This window comes from Lepus europaeus, chromosome 12 (assembly GCF_033115175.1).
Source record: "Lepus europaeus isolate LE1 chromosome 12, mLepTim1.pri, whole genome shotgun sequence".
NCBI classification, from domain to species: Eukaryota; Metazoa; Chordata; class Mammalia; order Lagomorpha; family Leporidae; genus Lepus; species Lepus europaeus.
The window spans coordinates 17,695,570-17,717,814 of NC_084838.1; the positions used below are offsets into that span (position 1 = coordinate 17,695,570).

The 22,245-nt window shown below is 41.9% G+C and overlaps 1 protein-coding gene and 1 pseudogene across 5 annotated transcripts in view; both read left to right on the forward strand.

The window, feature by feature from the left end:
• Positions 1-22,245, forward strand: part of ASTN2 (astrotactin 2) — a 1,014,855-nt gene that overhangs the window by 791,407 nt on the left and 201,203 nt on the right. For all 5 annotated transcript variants that reach the window (XM_062207681.1, XM_062207682.1, XM_062207683.1 and 2 more), the window contains one exon: positions 14,785-15,050. In XM_062207681.1, the coding sequence (XP_062063665.1) occupies positions 14,785-15,050 (266 nt within the window). The remainder of the gene's footprint in view (positions 1-14,784; positions 15,051-22,245) is intronic.
• Positions 10,597-10,952, forward strand: LOC133771180 (membrane protein BRI3-like; annotated as a pseudogene).

The window sequence follows — 22,245 nt, forward strand, 5'->3', positions numbered from 1 at the left end:
GTATTTTTTGCTATTAAATTGTTATAACTTCTATGCCTTTTCAATGGACAGAACAATGAAATGCATATTTTATTAAAAACAATTCATAAATGTCTGTGATTTCTAACTGAAATTTTACTTTACAAAATTTTTCTTAACTTCTTTAAACTTGAATTAGTTGTTTGCAACACTGGCATCCCATTGTAATGCTGGTTTGAGTCCTTGCATTTCCACTTCTGATTCAGATTCCTGCTAAGGTGCCTGGAAAGGCAGCAGAAGATGGCCAAATGATTGTGCCCCTGCCACCCATGTAGGAGACTAGGATGAAGTTCCTGGCTCCTGGCTTTAATATAGCTCAGAACTGGCTGTTGCAGTCACTTAGGAATGAACTGGCAGCTGGAAGATCACTCTCTCCATCACTTTGCCTTTCAAATAAATAAATAAATCTTTAAAAGAATACTGCACTTTAAAGCACTCAAAATTATTTTCCCTATATGGTTATAACAATACTTTGATATATAGTTAGATACATTTTAAGTTTGTGCATAATTGGTAGAGATTGCTTTTGTCTTTTTAGAGTTTCAAAATTATGTAAAATTTTAAAAAATTATGTTGTTGCAAAGCTAAAACTTATTGAACAAAATATACTTAAAACACTATCCTATCCTTAACCCCTTGATCTTTTCTTGCTCTCCATATAGATAACTATGTGTTAATCTTGGTTACTCCTTTCTCTATTTCTCAGTGAAAAATATCACAAACACACACTAGGGATCTTCACAAAGTTTATGGAGAAGGGGCCAGTGCTTTACTGTAGTGGGTAAAGCCGCTGCCTGCAGTGCCAGCAACCCATATGGGCGCCAGTTCAAGCCCCAGCTATGGCTTGGGAAAGCAGTAGAAGATGGCCCAAGTCCTTGGGCCCCTGCACTCATGTGGGAGACCCAGAGGAAGTACCTGGCTCCTGACTGCGGATTAGCACAGCTAATTGTGGTCATCTGGGGAGTGAACCAGTGGTTGGAAGACTTTCTCTCTCTCCCTCTGCCTCTCTGTAACTCTGCCTTTCAAATAAATAAATACATCTTTTAAAAAAAGTTTATGGAGAATATACATTATGAGAAAACTATTCATGAATTTCAAAATTTTTCTACCAAGAAGAATGATGTTTTGAATTCCATTTTCCATGAATTCTTTGAAGTACCCTTGTGTATTATAAATCAGGTATATATGATGGCTCATATATATATTTGTAATTTCTCCCCTCTTATCTACATAAAAGTAATCATTGCTATGTGCTGTTTTCCCATTTAACAAAACATATTTGTGATTGCTCCATGTGACATAAAAATTGTTTTAATGAAATTTTTAAGTGCAAAGTACCTCATTGTTCAGATGCACCATAGTTTTCCAATCAGTTATCCATTGATTGTCCATAGAGTCTTTTGGAAAAGTTTTATTGCTGATCACTATGATGGAATAGGCAGAGGTAACAAATTGCACATTAAATTTCCAGAATTTTTCAGTGCCTATACCCACATTTCTAGTAATAGCAGAGTGGAAGGCAGCATCAGATAGTGGAAAAGATAAAAGTGGAAATACAGCTCTTTCTGGGCTCCTGATTTCCTCTCTGTGAGCTTTCTTTACTCTTAAAAAGCAATAATGAAACCTCCTTCTCATTGTTAGAATTTATAGAAACCAAATGAAATAATGTATGCAAAGTAAGTAGTAGAACATCTCACCTAGAATATGCGCCTATAAAAATGTTGTTATTGATAGTATTAAATTTACCTGATTGCCTCAAAGATAAGACAAAGATTCCCTGATTGGAGGGATGGGTATTTGGTTAAAACACCACTTGGATGCCTGCCTCCTATATCAGAGTTCCTGTGTTTGAGTTCTGGTTCCACTTCCTGTTCCAGCTTTCTGCTAATGTACACTGGGAGGCAGTGATTATAGTTCAAATATTACTATTCCCAGTATTATTATAACATAGCTTTATGCACTGAGACAAGTGCTTGAAAAAGGGAAAGCACTGAAAGGAATGCCACATTTCCTAACCTTGTATTCCTTGCTAACCATAAGGATTGGATCTCATTGAATTCACACAATAATGCTTTAGATTAGGAATATCATAATTTGTTCAATCACATTTTTTGCATTTGCATAATATTTATTTATTTATTTATTTGTTGAATGTTTTATTTTCTTTCTTTTTTTTTAACTTTTATTTAATGAATATAAATTTCCAGTGTACAGCTTATGGATTACAATGGCTTCCCCCCCCCCATAACTTCCCTCCCACCTGCAACCCTCCCCTCTCCCGCTCCCTCTCCCCTTCCATTTGCATCAAGATTCATTTTCAATTCTCTTTATATACAGAAGATCAATTTAGTATAAAGATTTCAACAGTTTGCACCCACATAGAAACGCAAAGTGAAACATACTGTTGGAGTACTAGTTATAGCATTAAATCACAATGTACAGCACATTAAGGACAGAGATCCCACATGAGGAGCAAGTGCACAGTGGCTCCTGTTGTTGACCCAACAAATTGACACTCTAGTTTATGGCGCCAGTAACCATCCTAGGCTGTCGTCATGAGTTGCCAAGGTACAGCTGAGGAAAGAGAGGTCTTCAGAAGTGACAGGCTGTGGCCAAAGGCCATTAGGAATTCAGGATCTGACTCTGAAATTCTTTCTGTCCTTTGGCGATTAGATCCTGATTAAGAGGCCTTCCTTTTCTTTGCTAGAATCCAATTCTACTTAAAAACTCTGCTCAAAACTTACCCTCTGGAAGAAGGATTCCAAGATGAACCTCTCTCCAGTTCCTTCTTCCTCCTAGAAAGTCAGTCCTAGGCCAGTGGGGAAAGGCTGATTCTCGGGCAGGGTGTGGCATCCTCAGAGATACTAATGGCCTGATCTCATCTAACCCAATTTGGCAGCTTTTCAACTCAATGCACAATTAACCAACACAATCCCAGAATTTCCAGTTTTTCCATTTTCCAGCCAGATGACCTTGGACAAGTAACTTAACCACTCTATAGTTCCATTCTGTCAGAGGTAAAATGTCAATAATATTGGTACCTAAACCCTGGATTATTTGCAGGATTTAGGAGAAACAACCCAGTGAAGAATTTATAACTTGTCCATGTTCTCATGGCAGGGCTGTGGCCGTAAGTTCCCATTTATATAGGTTAGGAATAGGTGCTCCTCCACTCGGATTCAATTCTACAGGCACAGGCATAGCAGGTGGAGTCAAGAAGGGATTCAGTACCCATTTACCCCCTTGTCTTGTCATTGTCTTGCAACACCCAACTTGCATAACATCATGGATGCCATGAGTACATGTTTAATTTTGACCAAACTGAAATTAAAACCCAGGTCTAGGGGCCAGTGCTGTGGCATAGTTGGTTAAGCCACTGCCTGAGGTGCTGGCATCCCAAATGAGCACTGGTTCATGTCTCAACTGCTCCTCTTCCAATCCAGCTCTTTGTTAATGGCCTGGGAAGGCAGTGAAAGATAGCCCATGTGCATGGGCCCCTGCACCCCTATAGGAGATCTGGGAGAAGCTCCCCACTCTTGGCTCCTGGCTTCAGATCAGCCCAGCTCCAGTTGTTGTAGCCATCTGGGGAGTGAACCAGCACATGGAAGACCCCTCTCTGTTGCTCCCTCTGTCTGTCTATAACTCTGCCTCTCAAATAAATAAATAAATCTTAAAAACCAGATAGATATATTTGACATTCATATTACATTCTGCCTACTGCAAACAGGGAGAAACTATATCTCTTCCTGTTATGTTTAAGATCCTGTTTCCTCTGTTATCTTCTTTCTGACATATCTCCATTTTCTTAGTTTCTCTGGCTTTTTCTTCCCAACTGATATACAAGTACCTGAGTAATACTAGGATTGGATCAAATCAATTTTCATATTTTTCCTCCTCACTGCCTAGCCATAAACCTGAACAGGCCTTCTTGGAAAATGCTTGTTCAGGATCCTTTTAGTAACTTCACAAGGCTTCTTTGTATCATAGCTAAGTCTTCACTATCTTCCCTTGCTACTCAGTGCTTAGCAAGTTTACTTGCGATGTTTCCCAAGAGCAATCATTTTAAGCGGCACTAGAGGGCAGCAGGAGATCACACATGGCTTTTTTTTTTTTTTTTTTTTTTTTTCTTTTTTTTCTTAGCTTCTCAATACTGGCCATAACCTTCTCAGTCTCAGTTGGAAAAAAGTAAAGGTTAGGCTTCAGTGCTGAATGATTCCTGGCTCTGGCCAAGACACCAGCCTTACTGGGCTATGGGGCTGTTTCCAGGGGTCCCTCTCTCACAGACACCATGACCTTCCTCAGAGATCACTTGCTTTTACCTAAAGATAGGTATTCTCTTGAAGATTACACTGAGTCTCAGTTCCCTCATCTGTAAGAGGTACCAACACTCCCTACTATGTAGGGTAATGGTAAAAACTGTGTAAAAGCACAGAAGTAAACCAACGAGTGCAGCATTTCTTGTTTGATTCTTAGAGCAGTAGAATGAGCAATTGATAGCCCCGTTTTACAAATGAGGAAACTAAGATCAGAGAGGTAGAGTGATTTGTCTAAAGTTTAAAGTCAAGTAGTCTGATTCACCAGCTTTGCACTTAAGCACTCAATTTTATTTTGGTCTTCTGTGTTCTAATAGGTAGAAAGCAAGTAGTTAAAGGAGAAATTGCTGACAGCTAAAGGTCAGGGGCTAGAAAAAGCAACTTCTGGTGATGCTCTTGGTACCAAAGTTTTAGAAATTCTTCATTGGGTTCACCAAATAATCCACAATTTGGGAACTAATATTGTTGACATTTTTTTTTTATTTGATAGGTACAGTTATAGACAGTGAGAGAGACAGAGAGAAAGGTCTTCCTTTCGTTGGTTCACTCCCCAAATGGCCACTACGGCCAGCGCTGCGCCGGTCCGAAGCCAGGAGCCAGGTGCTTCTTCCTGGTCTCCCATGCGGGTGCAGGGGCCCAAGCACTTGGGCCATCCTCCACAGCCCTCCTGGGCCACAGCAGAGAGCTGGACTGGAAGAGGAGCAATCGGGACTAGAACCCAGTGCCCATATTGAATGCCGGTGCAGCAGGCGGAGGATTAGCCAAGTGAACCACAGTGCCGGCCCCCTGTTGTTGATATTTTACACATGAGGGAATGGAACTTTAGAGAGCTTAAGTGACTTGTCCAAAGACACCCAAATGGAAGATGGAGGAACTCAACGTTAGACTTAAGTGAGCCATTGTACTGTAACTGCCCCTCTGGGATTGTGCTTATTAATTGTGCATTTAAGGGAGAAACTGCCAGATTGGGATAGATGAAGAGATCCGTTGTCCTAGGATTGGCAGTTTTTGTAAATCTGTCTTCTTCATTTTGGGATCTCCACTATTGTTTCTCTTTCCAACCCCTGGATGTGAGCACAAAAACACATACACATAAAACACACACACATCTATCAAAAACCACCCAAGAGTGCCTTACTGTTCTTGGGATGGCGATGTTATATAACTTGTCAGTTGGTTCATCTTAGCATGACCTGCATGTGGGAAGCAGCCTTGAATACTGAGGTAAGGCATTCAAATAGCATGGAGTGCATAACTGTGGGTTTAGGTCTGATGCTCAGAATGAGAAATTTAGTTTCTAGGTGGGAAGATTCTCCCACAGTAGGATTGCAGGCTTAAAATAGTAATGTGTTCCACAACTTTCGAAGTGTCCAAGAAGTTGTAGGATGATTTTATGGTGAATTAAACATTGCATAGAATATCAGAACAGTTGTCCTTCAAAGTACCTTCCATCCCTTGAGAATCTATTAGCCCAAGGGAATGGGTTGCAGATTAGGGGTATGGATAGGTGGTGGCAGGTACAGGTATGACACAAGTGCCTGGTGTAGAGTCAACTTATTTCGCAAAAGAGAAAATTGGTGAAGAAAACTTTCTAAAGAGGAAATATGAACAGTGAAGGAAACAGTAGAACTGTATAGGAAAGGGACCTGTCTGGACTAGTTAATTACAAGCTGCATGGTTTGGGCAACTGACTTTACCTCTCTGAGCTAGCAAGCGTACATTTGTAAAATAAAGACCAACTGCCCTTTAGGTTGTGTTGATAAATTGAGATAAAGGGTTTAACGTCTAATAAATGTTACACAAATGGAAGGCTACAACAAAAGAAGTCAGATCATCTGTTCACTTATTCAGGTGTTTACCTGCAGACTGTTTACGGGATATCAGACAGTGAACTCTGTGTTGGAAATGCAAAACTAAGTGAAACCTGCCATGGTCTTTGCTCTTATGAAGCTCACAGTTTAGTTGGGCAGGCAGATATTCAATTAACTCACACATTAACTGGAATCATCCTGTTGTTCACTATAATGATGATGTAAATGATCCAGTTGATTTAGTACAAGTTGAGAATATCCAAAATATACACTATGGGTACATGTATGCTATGTATATGTACGTGATGTGTTGTATGTGTGTTATTTCATTTCTATACTCCTTTTAATGTATATATTCCCTGGGATAATTTTCTTCTACCCCTAGGTAAAAATTGTAGCAGGCCACATCAAATCTATTATCACTTAGGGGATAGACAGTGCTATAGATATTTACACAGCTATCACATTTTTAAGTCAAGAATTAAGATGTTCAGTCCAATATTTTAATTAAACATTTAAATTTGATGAGTCAGATCTTTCCCTTCCCAGAAGGGACATTAAGTGTTGAGGAAATGGTTGGCATGCATTCTGTTTCTCTACTTGCAATTCTTCCTCTCCTTCTTCCACCGGTCAAAGCAGAAGGAGGAAGGAGTAATAAGGCTTCAGAAGATCCCAGTTGCCCTGGAATCTTTCTACCTGGATCTGCACTCTGTGGTCTTGGGAGATTTTTAAAACTAGCTCTTTCCGGCCGGCACCGCAGCTCAATAGGCTAATCCTCCGCCTTGCGGCGCTGGCACACCAGGTTCTAGTCCCGGTCAGGGCGCCGGATTCTGTCTCGGTTGCCCCTCTTCCAGGCCAGCTCTCTGCTGTGGCCTGGGAGTGCAGTGGAGGATGGCCCAGGTCCTTGGGCCCTGCACCCGCATGGGAGACCAGGAGAAGCACCTGGCTCCTGGCTTCAGATCAGCGCGGTGCGCCGGCTGCGGTGCGCCGGCTGCGGTGCGCTGGCCGCGGCGGCCATTGGAGGGTGAACCAACGGCAAAGGAAGACCTTTCTCTGTCTCTGTCTCTCTCTCTCTCACTGTCCACTCTGCCTGTCAAAAAAAAAAAAAAGAAAGAAAAAACTAGCTCTTTCCATTTGGGGCTTTTCAATGGTCTTTTCAGTGATCCCCATTGCTGGGGACATCTACCAAAACCTGAGATAATGCAATTTCTTCTTCGCTAGCTCCTGTCATCCCCCTCCACCTACTATTTCTTTGGCAGCCCACCTCATGGACACTCACTGTGGGGATCCTTCACCCTCTGTTAGAACTCCTCTTGAGCAGAACTCAAAACAGTTCTAGGTCAGCACTTGCTCCTATGTGATCCACGTCCATCCAGATGACACATAAGAAATTTCAGAATCTGGACTAAACCCTGTGTGTCCTATCCTGATCTGCTATCACAGTGTACTATAGACTTTCCAGGTGAAGACACACTCCAGCCCACTATCTTCCCAGCTGCTGACAGAAGTTCTCCAGGTGGCACTCTTGAAGATACTTCTCACAAGATTTGAGATTAGAAGACAATATGTGTCACATGTTCCACCTGGGGTGCTGGAGACTTGAAGCCAGGTGATAATTCCCTCCACAGAAAATCTCACCAACATTGTTCCTTTCTACAATTTGACCTCTTTTGATTTCTTTGTGCTAGTTGAGGTTTCTACAGTTATGAAATGAATTAGAATTCATATCCTTTGTAAATTCTGCATCTAAGGACATGACTTTGGGATTTCACTTCTATCATGTCTTAGTGTCTCAACAGAAATTTCAGTTTTAACATCCTGTTACAACAACACCAATATAATTATAACAACCACAGCGTCATCAACAATAAAAGCTAATATTGATTGAGTGCTTAATCTGTGCCAGACATCCTATTAATCTTCACAATAACCCTTTTAGGTTGGTACGATTGTTTATAAAGGGTACACAGATGATGCTGGACTTTGACTGTTAGGCTGAGAAATTCAGATTTCACAACACAGATGTGCAGGCCTTGCTGATGGCATTTCAGCAGACTATTTGCCTTTATTAAGGATAGCTTTGAGGGTCCTTGAGTCAGTCTTCAGAGCAATCACTTTCCTCCAAAAGGAGACAGTAACTCCACCTAAGAAATGATCCCATTTTAGTAATTCCTGGGAGCCATTGTCGTAATAAAGGCCACTCTTTATGATATAAAAGTCTCACCCCTTTCTCCCTCCCTTAACGTTTCTAATTTGAGCCCCTCTGGTCCCTGTGGAGCCTTTAAATGCTTCAAGTGCAAGCCAATTGCCAAAGCAAGCCTGTCTGACTAGGGAGGCAGCGCCCTGCACCGTTGCCGAATATTGAACAAACATCCGCGCAGCTTTGGCTCTCCCAGAAGCCCTTAGTCTGATGCCTTTGTTTTGTTTTCTGGATGAGGGCAAGTGGTGCCATCACCTCCTGCCGAAAAGCACTGGCTGCCCTCCCAACAAGGAGTTGTCACTTCTACTGAGGCTTTTTCTTTTCTTTTTTTTCTTTCTTTCCTTTTTTTTTTTTTTTTTTTTTTTTTTTTGGTGGCAACAAAATAATACCCAGCAGGAATTTGGGAGGAGAAAAAAGAAAGTTCAGTTGGCAGGTTCTCAAATGAATGGGTTGTAGTGTCACTGGAACTGAATTGGGCTTGAAACCAGACATGATCCTATTTTGGAAGCATTGTTCAGAGGGATGGGAAATGTGAACAGAGGATAAGTCTCTTCAAAAAACGCTCTTTATCCTTGGCCTGTAAAAGACAGCCTGTTTTAACCTAACTCTCCCATTCCCTTACTGGTAACGGACTGCATGAAAACTTAGAGGAGGTTAGAACAACCAGAAAATCGATCAGCTATTCATTTGTTGACCTTTCAATTGAGGGAGCTAATTTTACTTTGGGAAGAGATTGTATCTTAATCGGCAGCCTTGATTAGTTGTCATCCTTGTAGTTCACAAATGCTGGCCATTAGAGTCATTGATGCTTTGATAAGATAGCATAGTGATCAGACTATGTAAATGTAATACATAATAAAAAATATTTACTGAACGCATGTTTGAAAGTTCATGTGTTCTAAGCACTGTGTAGCGTGGGTATGGAAATCAGCAAAATCTGCTGCTTTCTCTGCCCTTATGGAGTTCAGAGTCTTGAAGCATTAGAAAGAAAATCAGAAAACAGGATGCTCTTATAATGTAATATGACAATTCAATACACATTGGTTGTATGCAGGATTCAGGCTTTCCTGGGGAATTAGCACTTGAACGAAATCTGAAGGATGAATGAAAGTTGGCCAGGAAAAAGGCAAGGGCTCAGGGTAGGAGAGAGGAAAGCATTATGTGTAGAGAGAAGAGCATGTGCCAGAAATGAAAGGCATAGGTGAATGCAAGGAACTTAGGGCTCTGGTAGTTGAAATGTGGACCGGGTAGAACAGAGTAAGAGACTGTAAAAGACTGGAGAGGCACCAGGTAGTCTATTGCCACATTACCTATGTGTTTTTTTTATTTATTTATTTTTATTTTTTGACAGGCAGAGTGGACAGTGTGAGAGAGAGACAGAGAGAAAAATCTTCTTTTGCCGTTGGTTCACCCTCCAGTGGCCGCCGCAGCTGGCGCACCATGCTGATCTGAATGCAGGAGCCAGGTGCTTCTCCTGGTCTCCCATGAGGTGCAGGGCCTAAGGACTTGGGCCATCCTCCACTGCACTCCCTGGCCACAGCAGAGAGCTGGCCTGAAAGAGGGGCAACCGGGATAGAATCTGGCGCCCCGACAGGGACTAGAACCCAGTGTGCCGGAGCCACAAGGTGGAGGATTAGCCTAGTGAGCCACAGCGCCGGCCGCATTACCTATGTGTTTAAGACATAGGTATGGTGAAGTGCCCTGGAATACTTTTAAGCAGAAAAGGAACATAAGGTTTGCTTTTTGAAAATAATATTTTAGCCACAGAGTGGGGTTGGATCAGAAGCAATTAGCCTTCACAACTGTGATGTCTGCAGAAGAATAATTTAATGGAATGACGAAGGGTCTTCCCAGCTGCAACTCTTATCCAGGTTGTAACTTAAGTAGGACACAATTTTTAAGAAAAAAAATCAGTGTTAATAAATGTGCATGGGTTTTATTTTTTTGCAGTCTTTTTCCTTGTGTCTGGCTCAGGTTCCTCACCTTTTAAGCAATGGGGTTAAGCCAGATGATAGTTCAGTACCCACCTTTTACAAAGACCTTAAATTCAGCTATAAATTGTATACTACATGCTGTGGTTCAGTATTCTGCATGAACTAAGAGCTTTTAACCTACTTATTGGGCTGATAGATTAAAAACTCTAGGCCGGCGCAGCGCCTTCCAGGGCCCTAGCCCCCGGGCCGCTTCCGTCCCCGCCAAGTCAGCACCCGGCGAGCAAGTGGGGGAGCGAGCAGGCTGCCGCGGGCCGGCCGCCATGGACCACAAGCACCTGCTGCAGGACCGGCTGCCCCCCCTACAACCTGGAGAGCGGCCAGGGCGACTATGTGTGCGGCCTGCACGGCTACGGCGCCATCCCCACCGCGCCCCCGCCCCGCCCTACCCCTACCTCGTCACAGGGCTGCCCACTCACCACCCCAGGGTCTACAATCACCACAGCCGGGCCGTCACTCGCTACCCTGCCAACTCCATCGAGATCAGGGTCGGGGTGCGGAGGCCTGCTTCACCTTCTTGGGCATCTTCTTGGCCATCACCCTGCTTCCCTTCGGGTTTATCTGCTGCTTTACCTTGAAGAAGCGGAGATGCCCCAACTGTGGCACGACCTTTGCTTAGAGGGCACACTCTGGCTCTCTACTGTAAATGTGTAGAGTAGTTCTATTGGCTAAGCTTCAGGACTGTTTTGTAGGCGAGGTGGGAGTAGAATGTGGCGTGTGCGAGCCCAGGTCCCTGTGGAAAGGCAGGGACCTGCTCCCAAGATTAAGGACAGCTCAAGAAAGCACTGCTTTTATTTTTTGCAGTCTTCAAATTTGAGAGAGGTGAGAAATACTGTTTTAAATAAATGAGATTCATACCATTAAAAAAAAAAAAAACCTCTAAATATATATCTAGCAGAAACCAACCAGGGAAGATCTAAATATGTTTCAAATATTTATTTTATTGGAAGGCAGAGAGAGAGAGAGAGAGGGAGGGAGAGAGGATGTCTTCCATCTACCATCTACTGGTTCACTTCCCAAATGGCCAGGGCTGGACCAGGTCAAACCAGGAGCCTGGAGCTCCTTCTGCATCTCTCACATGGGTGGCAGGGGCTCAATCACTTTTCCTTCCTTGGGACACGTTCTCCCCTTGTTTAAAATGGTGTTGGAGGTGTTTGTACAACATCATCATTTTCAAAAATATCCTTTTCAATAGTTATTGAAAGACATTTTGCAGAGAAAAGATGCCCCACTTTATTTTTTTTTTTCCCTTGGAAACTCACAGTTCAAGTATATCGATAGTTTATTTGGTTCTAAAGTTGTTGCTGTAATGCACCATATTTCCATGGTGATTGTAGGTGGGTCTTCTCTCTTTAAAACTCTCTTGCCTTAGCTGTAAACTGTGATGCAGACAGAGGTTGCCAAATTTTTTCTGTAAAGGGCCAGATAGTTTATATTTCATCCTTAGTGCGTCATTGAGTCTTTGCTACAGCAATTCACTTCTGCCATTATGGCCATACACAATACATAAATGAATGGGAGTGGCTGTGCTCCAATAAAACTTTATTTACAAAAACAGTAAATACAATGGTTTTGGCCCATGGTACAGGCTTGTTGACCTCCCGGCCAGGGTGTGGGCTAATAATTTCAAATTGCCTTGCAGCCCTGACTCTCTCTTGACCTTCTCCCCTAATGACTGTTCTCTCCCAAGTTTGAAGTCACTCTTCTCCAAAACTATCCATCTGGCCTGCAGTTCCCGAAGTCATCATCATCATCATCATCATCATCTTTTTTTGACGTATCTGCATATAAGACTGTCTGTCTCCCCAGCTGCTGGAATGCCTTCTTCACAGCCTTGTTTTGTTTATCTTAGTAACTACCATTCTTTAATCCCTCTGAAGGTTTGGTTAGCTGGAATTCGCCTTGTCTTCCTCCCCCAGAGCCTTTGATCTAAGGCTCATAAGCATTTGCTGACAGCCAGACAGAAAAGGTGGAGCCCAGATCCCAGGCCCGAGGGCCCAGAGAGTAATGAATGAAGGCTGCGTTTATTTGTATTTCTAATTGGCAAGTCCATTTCCAGATCAGCTGCATGTCACTGCAAGCTGAGGACAAGAGCAGGAGGAAACTTTCCTTTTTCTATTAGACCTTAGTACCCAGGGCCCATTTCCACTGGGGCAGGAGCTTGCCTTGACTTTACCAGGCTTGGTAAAAGCGACTGTATGGATCAAGCTCTGTCCTTTAGTGTTACTTTGTTTTGCTACTCAGATTGTGCATTGCGCATCTTTGAGGATGTGATCCACAGGATTTATGATGCAAATGGAACTCTTTGGGATATACAGATCACCTTGCTTTAAGAAACTTTTATGAAGTCTTATGTGGAAAGTCAGCCTTTAAAAGAAAGAAAAGGGCCGGTGCCATGGCTCAACAGGCTAATCCTCCGCCTTGCGGCGCCGGCACACCGGGTTCTAGTCCCGGTTGGGGCACCGATCCTGTCCCGGTTGCCCCTCTTCCAGGCCAGCTCTCTGCTGTGGCTAGGGAGTGCAGTGGAGGATGGCCCAGGTCCTTGGGCCCTGCACCCCATGGGAGACCAGGAGAAGCACCTGGCTCCTGCCATCGGAACAGCGCGGTGCGCCGGCCGCAGCGCGCTACCGCGGCGGCCATTGGAGGGTGAACCAACGGCAAAAGGAAGACCTTTCTCTCTGTCTCTCTCTCTCACTGTCCACTCTGCCTGTCAAAAAAAAAAAAAAAAAAAAAAAAAAGAAAAGTACAGCTGCTCTCTTTGAGGCTGAGAAGAGGGTTTAGAGCCCTGCCTGCCCATTTTCTCTCTTGCTTTATATAAGCAGTTCCAAAGGTGTTTGCCAGGGTTCCCAGAATTCCTAAGAAGAATTTTGGAGTCTCTAGACTTACAATAAATGTAGTTCTAGCTGTTCGTAGTTCTATAATCTCCCTCTTTTCATGAGTCTCAAGTATATCCTTAGCACTTAGGCATTGAAGATAGGCAGGAGTAGGTACCATTGCCCCTGCTCTCCCAGAGTTGATAATATTTTTGAAGAGCTCAGAAGAAAATGGGATAGGAAAGTGAACTTAAAACTTCATAAACAGAAATAATTTATTCTGAAAAGAGGAGCTGGCACAATTAGGAAAGACTTCCTGAAGTAGGCAAAATTGGAATGGAGCATTGATGGATAAAAGAGATTTGGAGAGGCGGAGGGAAAAATCAGGACAGAGTGAGCAAAGGCACAACAAAGAAAAAATACTAGTTTTATAGGTCAAGAGAAACAGGACAGAATGGAGTGCATGAAGAAAGAGACAGGAAAAGAAGTTTGAACAGGCGAACAGGTGAACACAGAAAGAAAGCGGAAATAATGTCTGTTCCAGATGGTTCTACCTCCTTCTATCTTGTTTTTCACTTCTGAGTGATTTCATTGGTATTATTGACCTGATTTCACAGAATTAATCTATACTCTTCTGAATATTGAATTTCCTAAGGTTATAGAGATAAATTATCGAGTAGAAATGAGACTTATACTGAAATTGACTTGATTGAAACATAGTGTTTCCCTCATTGAGCTTCACAGCATACATGTAGCAGGAGCAACATATTAACGGAAGGGTAGAATATATGAGTTGACTATAGGCAGAAAGAAATTTCTACTTGGAAAAATATCTTTGACTATTTACAGTTTGCAAGATGCTTCGAGAGTCATGTGACCCAACTTACCAATTTTAAATATGCAGAAAGGGCCAAAGAGAACACAGAATACCTACTATAAACTGTAGGATAAGACACCATTCTTGTCTCTGAATCCTTAGGCCAGTGATCTTTCTAAGATATCATGAACAAATCATTCTATCATCTTTTTTCCTTTCCAGTGGATATCAGTTCCTTAGAGCAGGCCCTTCAAAATGATTATTTCACTTGAGAGAGAGAGAGAGAGAGAGATTCTGTTCACTCACTAATTTATTCTCAAAATGCCCACAATGGCAATGGCTGTACTGAACTGAATCCAGGAGACAGGAATTCAGTACAGTTCTGCCATGTAAGTAGCAGGGGCCCAACTACTTGAGTTGACATTTGCTGCCTCCCAAGGTTCTCACTAGCAGGAAACTAGAATCACAGAGTTGGAACTTGAACCAAGGCATTGAAGCATCTTAACCACTATGTCAAAAACTCTAGCAAGGGGCCAGTGCTGTGGCACAGCAGGTTAAAGCCCCAGCCTGCAGCACTGGCATCCCATATGGGCACCGGTTCGAGTCCTGGCTGCTCCACTTCTGATCCAGCTTTCTGCTATTGCCTGGGAAAGCAGTAGAAGGTGGCCCAAGTCCAGCAGATGGAAGACCTCTCTCTCTCCAATAAATAAAATCAATCTTTAAAAAAAAAAAAAAAAAAAACTCCAGCAAGAGTGCTGGGTGTAAGAATGTAACCTTTTGAGAAATTCTAACTTCCCTCTTTCTGTTTTTTCACCCTCTAGAGACCACAGAGCTGGGCAGCAAGAAGGAGTTTAAGTCCATGCCCTTCATCACCTACCTCTCAGGTCTGCTGACAGCTCAGATGCTATCAGATGACCAGCTTATCTCAGGTGTGGAGATCCGCTGTGAAGAGAAGGGCCGCTGTCCATCTACCTGCCATCTTTGCCGCAGACCAGGCAAGGAGCAACTGAGTCCCACACCAGTGCTGCTGGAGATCAACCGTGTGGTACCACTTTATACCCTCATTCAAGACAATGGCACAAAGGAGGTGAGCTCCGCTTGTCCAGATGCTAAATCAAACCTGACCAACCCTCCTACCTCCTACCTTTTTGGATCCTTCATCCATGGGGATTGTTGTCATCATCAATAGCAACAATATACTGCTGATGACAAGCATTTATCCACTCCTTACCATGTTCTGAGTTATTTTATAGCTTGGAAACAGTAGCCACTATCTCCAGTAAATCCTCAAATCTATTGTGTGTGTGTGTGTGTGTGTGTGTATGTACAGAGTGACAAATAGATGTTTTGGATTAATTGGGTGGTTCTGCTCAAAGTTGGTTCATAGCCTCAGTCAGTTCCATCTTTTGCTGTTGATCTGATGCTTCTATGGTTGCCATGAAAAGAAAAAAAAACCTGGGAGGTTATATGTAAAAAGTGTAAATAGGTCAAACCTGTAAGTGGCAAATGTCATTTCAGCTCTAATTCTATTGATTGCCACCCAGTCATTGTCTGCAGCTGTCTGCAATGAAAATAGGGAAATGTATTTGATCTGTATGCCTAGGAGAAGAAGACATAGGGTTGGTGAAAACCTGAATATCTGTTACTAATAGGATACACAACTAATTTTAATCTTCCTCCACCCAGATCTATGATTTACTTATGACTATTGGTTTTGTTTGTATTTGACCATATTTTTTATTTATGAAAATGGCAATTCTGTATGGTTCATCATAATATCATGCTTGCATTTCAACTGAGGAAACCTCAAAAATGTTAAGTGATGAGCTCAAAATTGTTCTTCTCCAGAGCATACATGCTTAACCATGAAATTATATCGCCTCAGTTTTTCTTTGGTGTCCCTCAGTTTTGCAGCATACCTGAGCTTGAAGGGACCATGTGAATTGTTTGGCTCAATTATTTGTAAATTTATGCTCATGAAGCAATTTTTTGCAAATGCAACCTTCCAGGAATCCCAATTCATAAAACCAGCAATAGTGATGTTACTACTTTAGTGAGAATGAGGAAGATGGATAAAACATCTCCTACTTGATGCCCAGTCTTTCCTCTGCAACATTTTCCAAATAGCCCTGAGCCTCCAAATAAGATAATCAGTAGACTACTGACTGAATCTGATAGAACTCTACAGATTATATGCTCTTCCCATAGCATCTTGTTGGGTTAAGTACTAATGGGTGGTGAATGGCCAACTAGGGCTTCATAGAGGACAGAGAAGGAATGGATATAATAAGATTGGAAAAGTATTGGGTAGACTGAGACAGAAGACAGCATGGTCTGGGGCCGATGCTGTGGCGCAGTGGGTTAATGCCCTGGCCTGAAGCGCCAGCATCCCATATGGGCGCCGGCTGCTCCACTTCCCATCCAACTCTCTGCTATGCCCTGGGAAAGCAGTAGAAGATGGCCCAAGCCCTTGGGCCCCTGCACCCACATGGGAGACCTGAAAGAAGCTCCTGGCTCCTGGCTTCAGATTGGCACAGTTCCAGCTGTTGTAGCCAGTTGGGGAGTGAACCATCGGATGGAAGACCTGTCTCTCTCTGCCTCTCCTTCTCTTTCTGTGTAACTCTGACTTTCAAATAAGTAAATAAATCTTAAAAAAAAAAAAAAAGAAGACAGCATGATCTATACAAGGCCAAAAATAAATTCTCTATGCCTAAGACCAGGAGATGGAATTAAAGCTGGGATGAGGTCAGGTGGTTGGAAAGGGCCTGGTCAGTTAGAATATTGTAAGCTAGATCATGGAGTTTGGGTGCTATTCTGAGGGCAATAAGCTGATGTAGATATATGATTAGCAGAGAGATGATGGAATTAAATGTACGTAGCAGATGGAGTCCTCTGTATACAACTCAGATGACCACCAGTGGGAGAGCAGTTGAAGAAGGTGTGGACATGCTTACAATGGAATTCATAGCAATAGCCACTAAAATGAACCATAGTAACACACATCAATATAAAATATGTGAACATAATATTGCGTGGAAAAAATAAATCTCAGGTTTTATGTCGCATACCTTTTTCTATATTTAAGTACCCCTTAATTATACTACCTTTTAGAAATAAATACAGATGCAATAAAGCTATTTAAAAAGGAAAACAAAGAAATTATAACTATAGGATCATAGGATTCAGCATCATGTTAATCTTGACGCAAGTGAGGCCATGTAATAGCATAAGGAAACGTTTGTTACATGTAAACATCCAAGTTCCTAGCTGGCATTTTTGATGGTAAGTTTTGATGTATAAGTAAAGCACAACCTTACATGGTACAACTATGTGCTTGGGCCTTAATCAAGCACCACAAAAAATAGTACAATGCATAGTTCTGTGCATCAGAGGTCCCCCAAGTAACAACAAACAAAGAATAAAATAAAATACATATACCCATATAAGTCCACACCTCTAGCTGCAAAGGCAAAAAAGATTATGGAAATATAAGAAAATCAGGGAACTCTGTTAGGAGGCTATTGCAGCTTCCAGTGGAAAAGCAAGGGTGCTCTGGCATTTGTCAGTGAGGATCAGAAAAGCAGCATATTGGTAGTTGGGTACAGCTGGCTCTCTAGGACATGGTTAATGAGGCTAGGGATATAGCCATTTACTGATCTGTGAATTTGCCCTCAATGACTGTGTTTCTGGGCCACATTTTCTTCATCTGCAATGTGGCAAAATACAAGCTAAGTCATGGGACTTTTGCAACATGTTCTTGGCTCATGTGTGGCAGGCAGCAGCAAGGGTGGTGGTTTCTTTCCTCATTGCTCAGGAGCCAGATTCCCCTATGTCTGGATTGTGTGCCAACTCCCTTCAGCATGGTCAGAATATTCAATTTTTTGGAAATCCAGTGAAATATTTCTGAGGCCAGCTAGTGGTGCATGAGTCCCAAGAGTGTGAAACTGGTCACTAGATGTCACTGTTCTCCTTACTGGAGAGCTGGAAGCCCAGCTATTCATTCATTCACGAAGCAGGTATTTCTGAGTACTCAGTCTATGTCACATGCTGTATTATGCCCTGAGCAGTGGACAGAATGACAAACGGGCACAGTCTTTACCTTCTTGGAGAGTACAGACTTGTGGAGAAGATAGGTGTTCCTGAAACAATCACACAAATAAACTCAGACTGTGAAAATTACCAAGAAGTCAGGTTGGTGGTTTGAAGTCTGTAACAAGGGATTTTGTAGGCTCAGGGAAGGCTTCCCTAAGGATGTGACAATGAAACAAAGTCCCTGGTGCCCTCGTGCATAAAGTGTCTGTGGAGAACCAGGTTTGGAGGATGAGGAGGAACATGAGAGCATTCTAGGTAGAAGGCCCAGTTTCTGCAAAGAACTAAAGAATGAGCAAACATGACCCATTTGAGGAAGTGAGTCTGAACCAGTGTTTCTGGGGCTGAGTCTGTGGGAGATCTTAATAGACAATGCTGTGAAGAGGTCAGGTGGGGCTGCAGACGCTGTGGGGAGGAGTTTGACCCCAGAGTAGTGGGAAACCATGGAGAGACAAGGACAGATAGACAGGCATGGGCACTATCTTAGTTCTCTGCTCTTCTCATCTCATTGATCCCAACAAAGAAACAGTAAATCTAGTTGAATGGAGGTGGCTTCTTCTAAGTCTGCAGTATTTTCTCCCCACCCCTAAACCTAAAAGACAGGCTTTTTTTTTTTAATGTTTCTTATCAGGCAGAGAGTGGGGTACATTAGACATTTACAAGGGAGTCAGGTAGCTCTTATAATGGGTAGAACAGGCCTTCTGCAAGTCTGGAAATGAACCTGGAAGAGGACATTACAGCCACCCAACAAATGAAGGGTGAAGAGATAGTAACCAGTCTCATTTTGTTCATAGTTTGTTTTTCTACCTTTGCCTCAAACCCCCATCATGACTCTTTCCCTTCTCTTTGCTGTATCTACAGGCTGAGACAGAGGCCACAAGGAAGTAACATGAAAGAACTTTGACCTATAGTTGAGGGGCATGGGCTGTGGCACTGAGTCACAGCAAGGCCTTGAGCAAGTCCTTCTTAGTTTCTGGGAGTTTCCTTTCCTAACTGAAAAAAATAGATAGACTGAGTGAGTTTCTTTCTGAATTTCCTAGAATAAACCTTGTCTATATGGAAGCAGATAGTATAGGCTCCCTGCTCCCCCTGATGTGGGTTGAAATCCAGCCTCAATCTTCTATTCACTGTTTCCACATTTGTAAATATAGTCTCATGATCTCTACTGCGTGGAAGTCAAAGGAAATAATAAATACATAGTGCCTGGCACAGGGCATATAATGGAGAGATCTTACCTATGATAATGATGCAATTAGTGTTTATCTCAAATTGACCTTTCTTTTTTTTAATGCTTCCTTTGGTACTTTCTCTTCTGGATATCACACTTTTGCTGATACCTAAGGCATTACATTTCGGGGTAGAACTCAAATTTTTGTGTGAGAGAGGCCATTGGTTAACCCACAGTATACATTATATATGTAGGAATCATAGGACAATTTACTTCTTTTATAAAAATAGCTAGAACTCAAACTCCATGGATAAGTGGTATCACAGATGGAGTTGCATGTGAGTAAATGATTTCCTTCTCCTACAGACCTTCTAGTGCAGAATGGAAGTTCTTCTACTGAGATTCTCCTGATTTCTTGAGTTATTTGAAGCACTGAGTGAAATCTTGAGCTCTTACATGGCATAGTTAGGGAGTGTGACTTGTTTGAGGTTTGTGGGGGAAGTTATGGCTTCTGATTCTGGATAAGGCCCAGGGTGTGCACTGAATGGCCTTGGAGACCACTGGATGCTAGATCATTGAGTGGCTGGGGTCTCTATGGCTCTATTCCATTGACTACATGGGAAATGATAATACCTTTTGACTCAGCTGCAAAGGAACCTTTAATCACACTCTGTAATGTGGTTTTGAACATTCAAAGTAGGAAAAGGTCTATGACACAGAATTTGATTAATGCATAAATCTCCTCCCTGTTAAATGTCACTTACACAGCCCGAAGTCATAGAATTTGGCTCAGTGCAACCGGTGCTTAAATATACAAGACTTTGTGTGATTGTTAATTTATCCTGGTGGTAAGGAATCTCCAAAAAGGGAAGAGAGGAGAATCAGAAACATATGCATATCTTACCTTCCCTCCCAATAACAAAGCATTTGCTAGGGACAGAGATATTAAAATAATATCCTATTTATTGTATATAGATCAACCTCTCTTTTTTTATGAATAGTAGAACTGAGATGAGGAATAACCTTTTCAGCTTATACAACCATGTCTGAAATTGAAATAGGCATGATTTCTGACCTCAGAAATACCTACGCCCTCTTTGAGACTCAGCGCCTTTATCTGTGAAATGGTGGTGCTAACTTTTCCCACAGTGGCCTCATTAGAAAAAGTAAGAGACAGTTTGTTAATATTTTGAGGGCTATAAAATTCTCTATAGATGTAGATGGATCTTTCCTAGTTTTCAGGTTTCCTGATTCCCAATCCTCTGAGCATTTTTCTTTTCATGCTGCACTAGCGAGAGCTATGTATAATTTTGGTCTTGTTGTGGTTGTCTGACCTTCCTACAAATCCTTTCTCTCTGCCAGAGAGACTTGTTTGCTTCCTTTCTACTTCTTGGCTAAAACTGAGAAGAGGATTCCAGATGACTACTCTTTGTAAAGAAATTAACAGCCAGTCCCCACCTCCTGCCTCCAGATAAATTGCTAATACCATTATTGCCACAGTCATGATGACCACTATTATTATCACCACCATTAATGTACTATAACTGCTGTCACTACCATTATTACCACAACAGTGACCACCGTGACCACCACTACCATCCCTATATCGTTACCGCTTATTGCCACCACTGTCACCATTGCTTTAGCCCTGTCACTACCATCATCTTACCTTGGGTGCTTAGTGTGTGCCAGATACTGATCCAGGACATGTGAAACCTGGGAACTGAGGTACAGCCTTCAAGGATCTCACAGTCTAGTGGATGAGTTAGAAGCTGCTTCAGCAACTATAATTACTTGCATATGCTGCATTAATGTACAGTTTGTTTTCAAATAACACAATAAGCATTATAAAGTATTAGATGAGAAAGAGAAAGAAACTATGAAAGGGAGAATATGGAAAAGATTTTGGGAGAAGGGAAACAACAGCTTACAGCAAGTCTATTGGTGAAGAAGATAATAATATCAGATGTATATACTCTGTGCCAACAACTTTGCTAAGGGCTTTACATGCTTTATCTCATTTAATCATACAACAACTTATGAGGAAAATATTATTATTATCCTATTTAACAGATGAAGAGATTGAGGCCCAGAGAACCTTGATCCATGGGCTGTGTGATTTCAAAGCTAGTCTAGACCAGAGTTGGAAAATTATTACCCATGGGCCAAATCCAGCCTGCCCCCTGTGTTTGCAAATCAAGTTCAGTGAGTATATCCGCATCTATTCACTTATGTATCATCAATGGCTGTCTTCAGAGTTGAGTAGTAGCTACAGACAACAATATGGTGTGCAAAGCCTCATATATTTATTTTGTTACCCTTTACAAAAAACTTTGTCAGGCCCTGGTTTAGACTATTAAAAAAGAGGAGGAAAAAAGTCATGTCAAATATTATGTGTCACAAATACAGAGTTGAAGATTGAAACCTAACAATTATTGAAGATCAGTGGTGTGCCTTTTTAAAAAGTGCTTTATGTGTATTGATACATATCCTCTTACTCTTTATCCTCTACAAAATGTTTGAAATCCACACTATTATGTTCATTGCACAAATAAAAACCAAAACAAAGCAGAAAAGCTATGAGACTTTAGGGAGGAAAATAATTTATCCAAGATCACACAGCTAATGAGTTGTATGATGTCTGAGTCCAAAGCTCATGTGTTTAATCAGTCACTCTCACAACAGGTTTAAAAGACTTGGGAGAAATAAAATTTGGAAAGTGTTATGCAGATGGCTGAGATGTGGGCAACTTTGAATACTATGTTGAGGGATTTAGGTACCCTGTAAGCTATAGATAGCTTTTAAAGATTTTAAGTTAAAGGCAAGATATAGCCAGGCTAATCCCGACAGCAATATTACAAAGTGGATTGCAGGGACCAGGGCTGGTTTTTGGCAAGCATTGTCAATTTGGGGTCACCAGATATTTGACTTTAAAAAGTCGTAAAATTCTGAACCTCAGAGAGTTTATGTAGAATTATGCATTACTTGTGATTTTTTTTCTGGGTTGCAGATTCATGGCATCAGC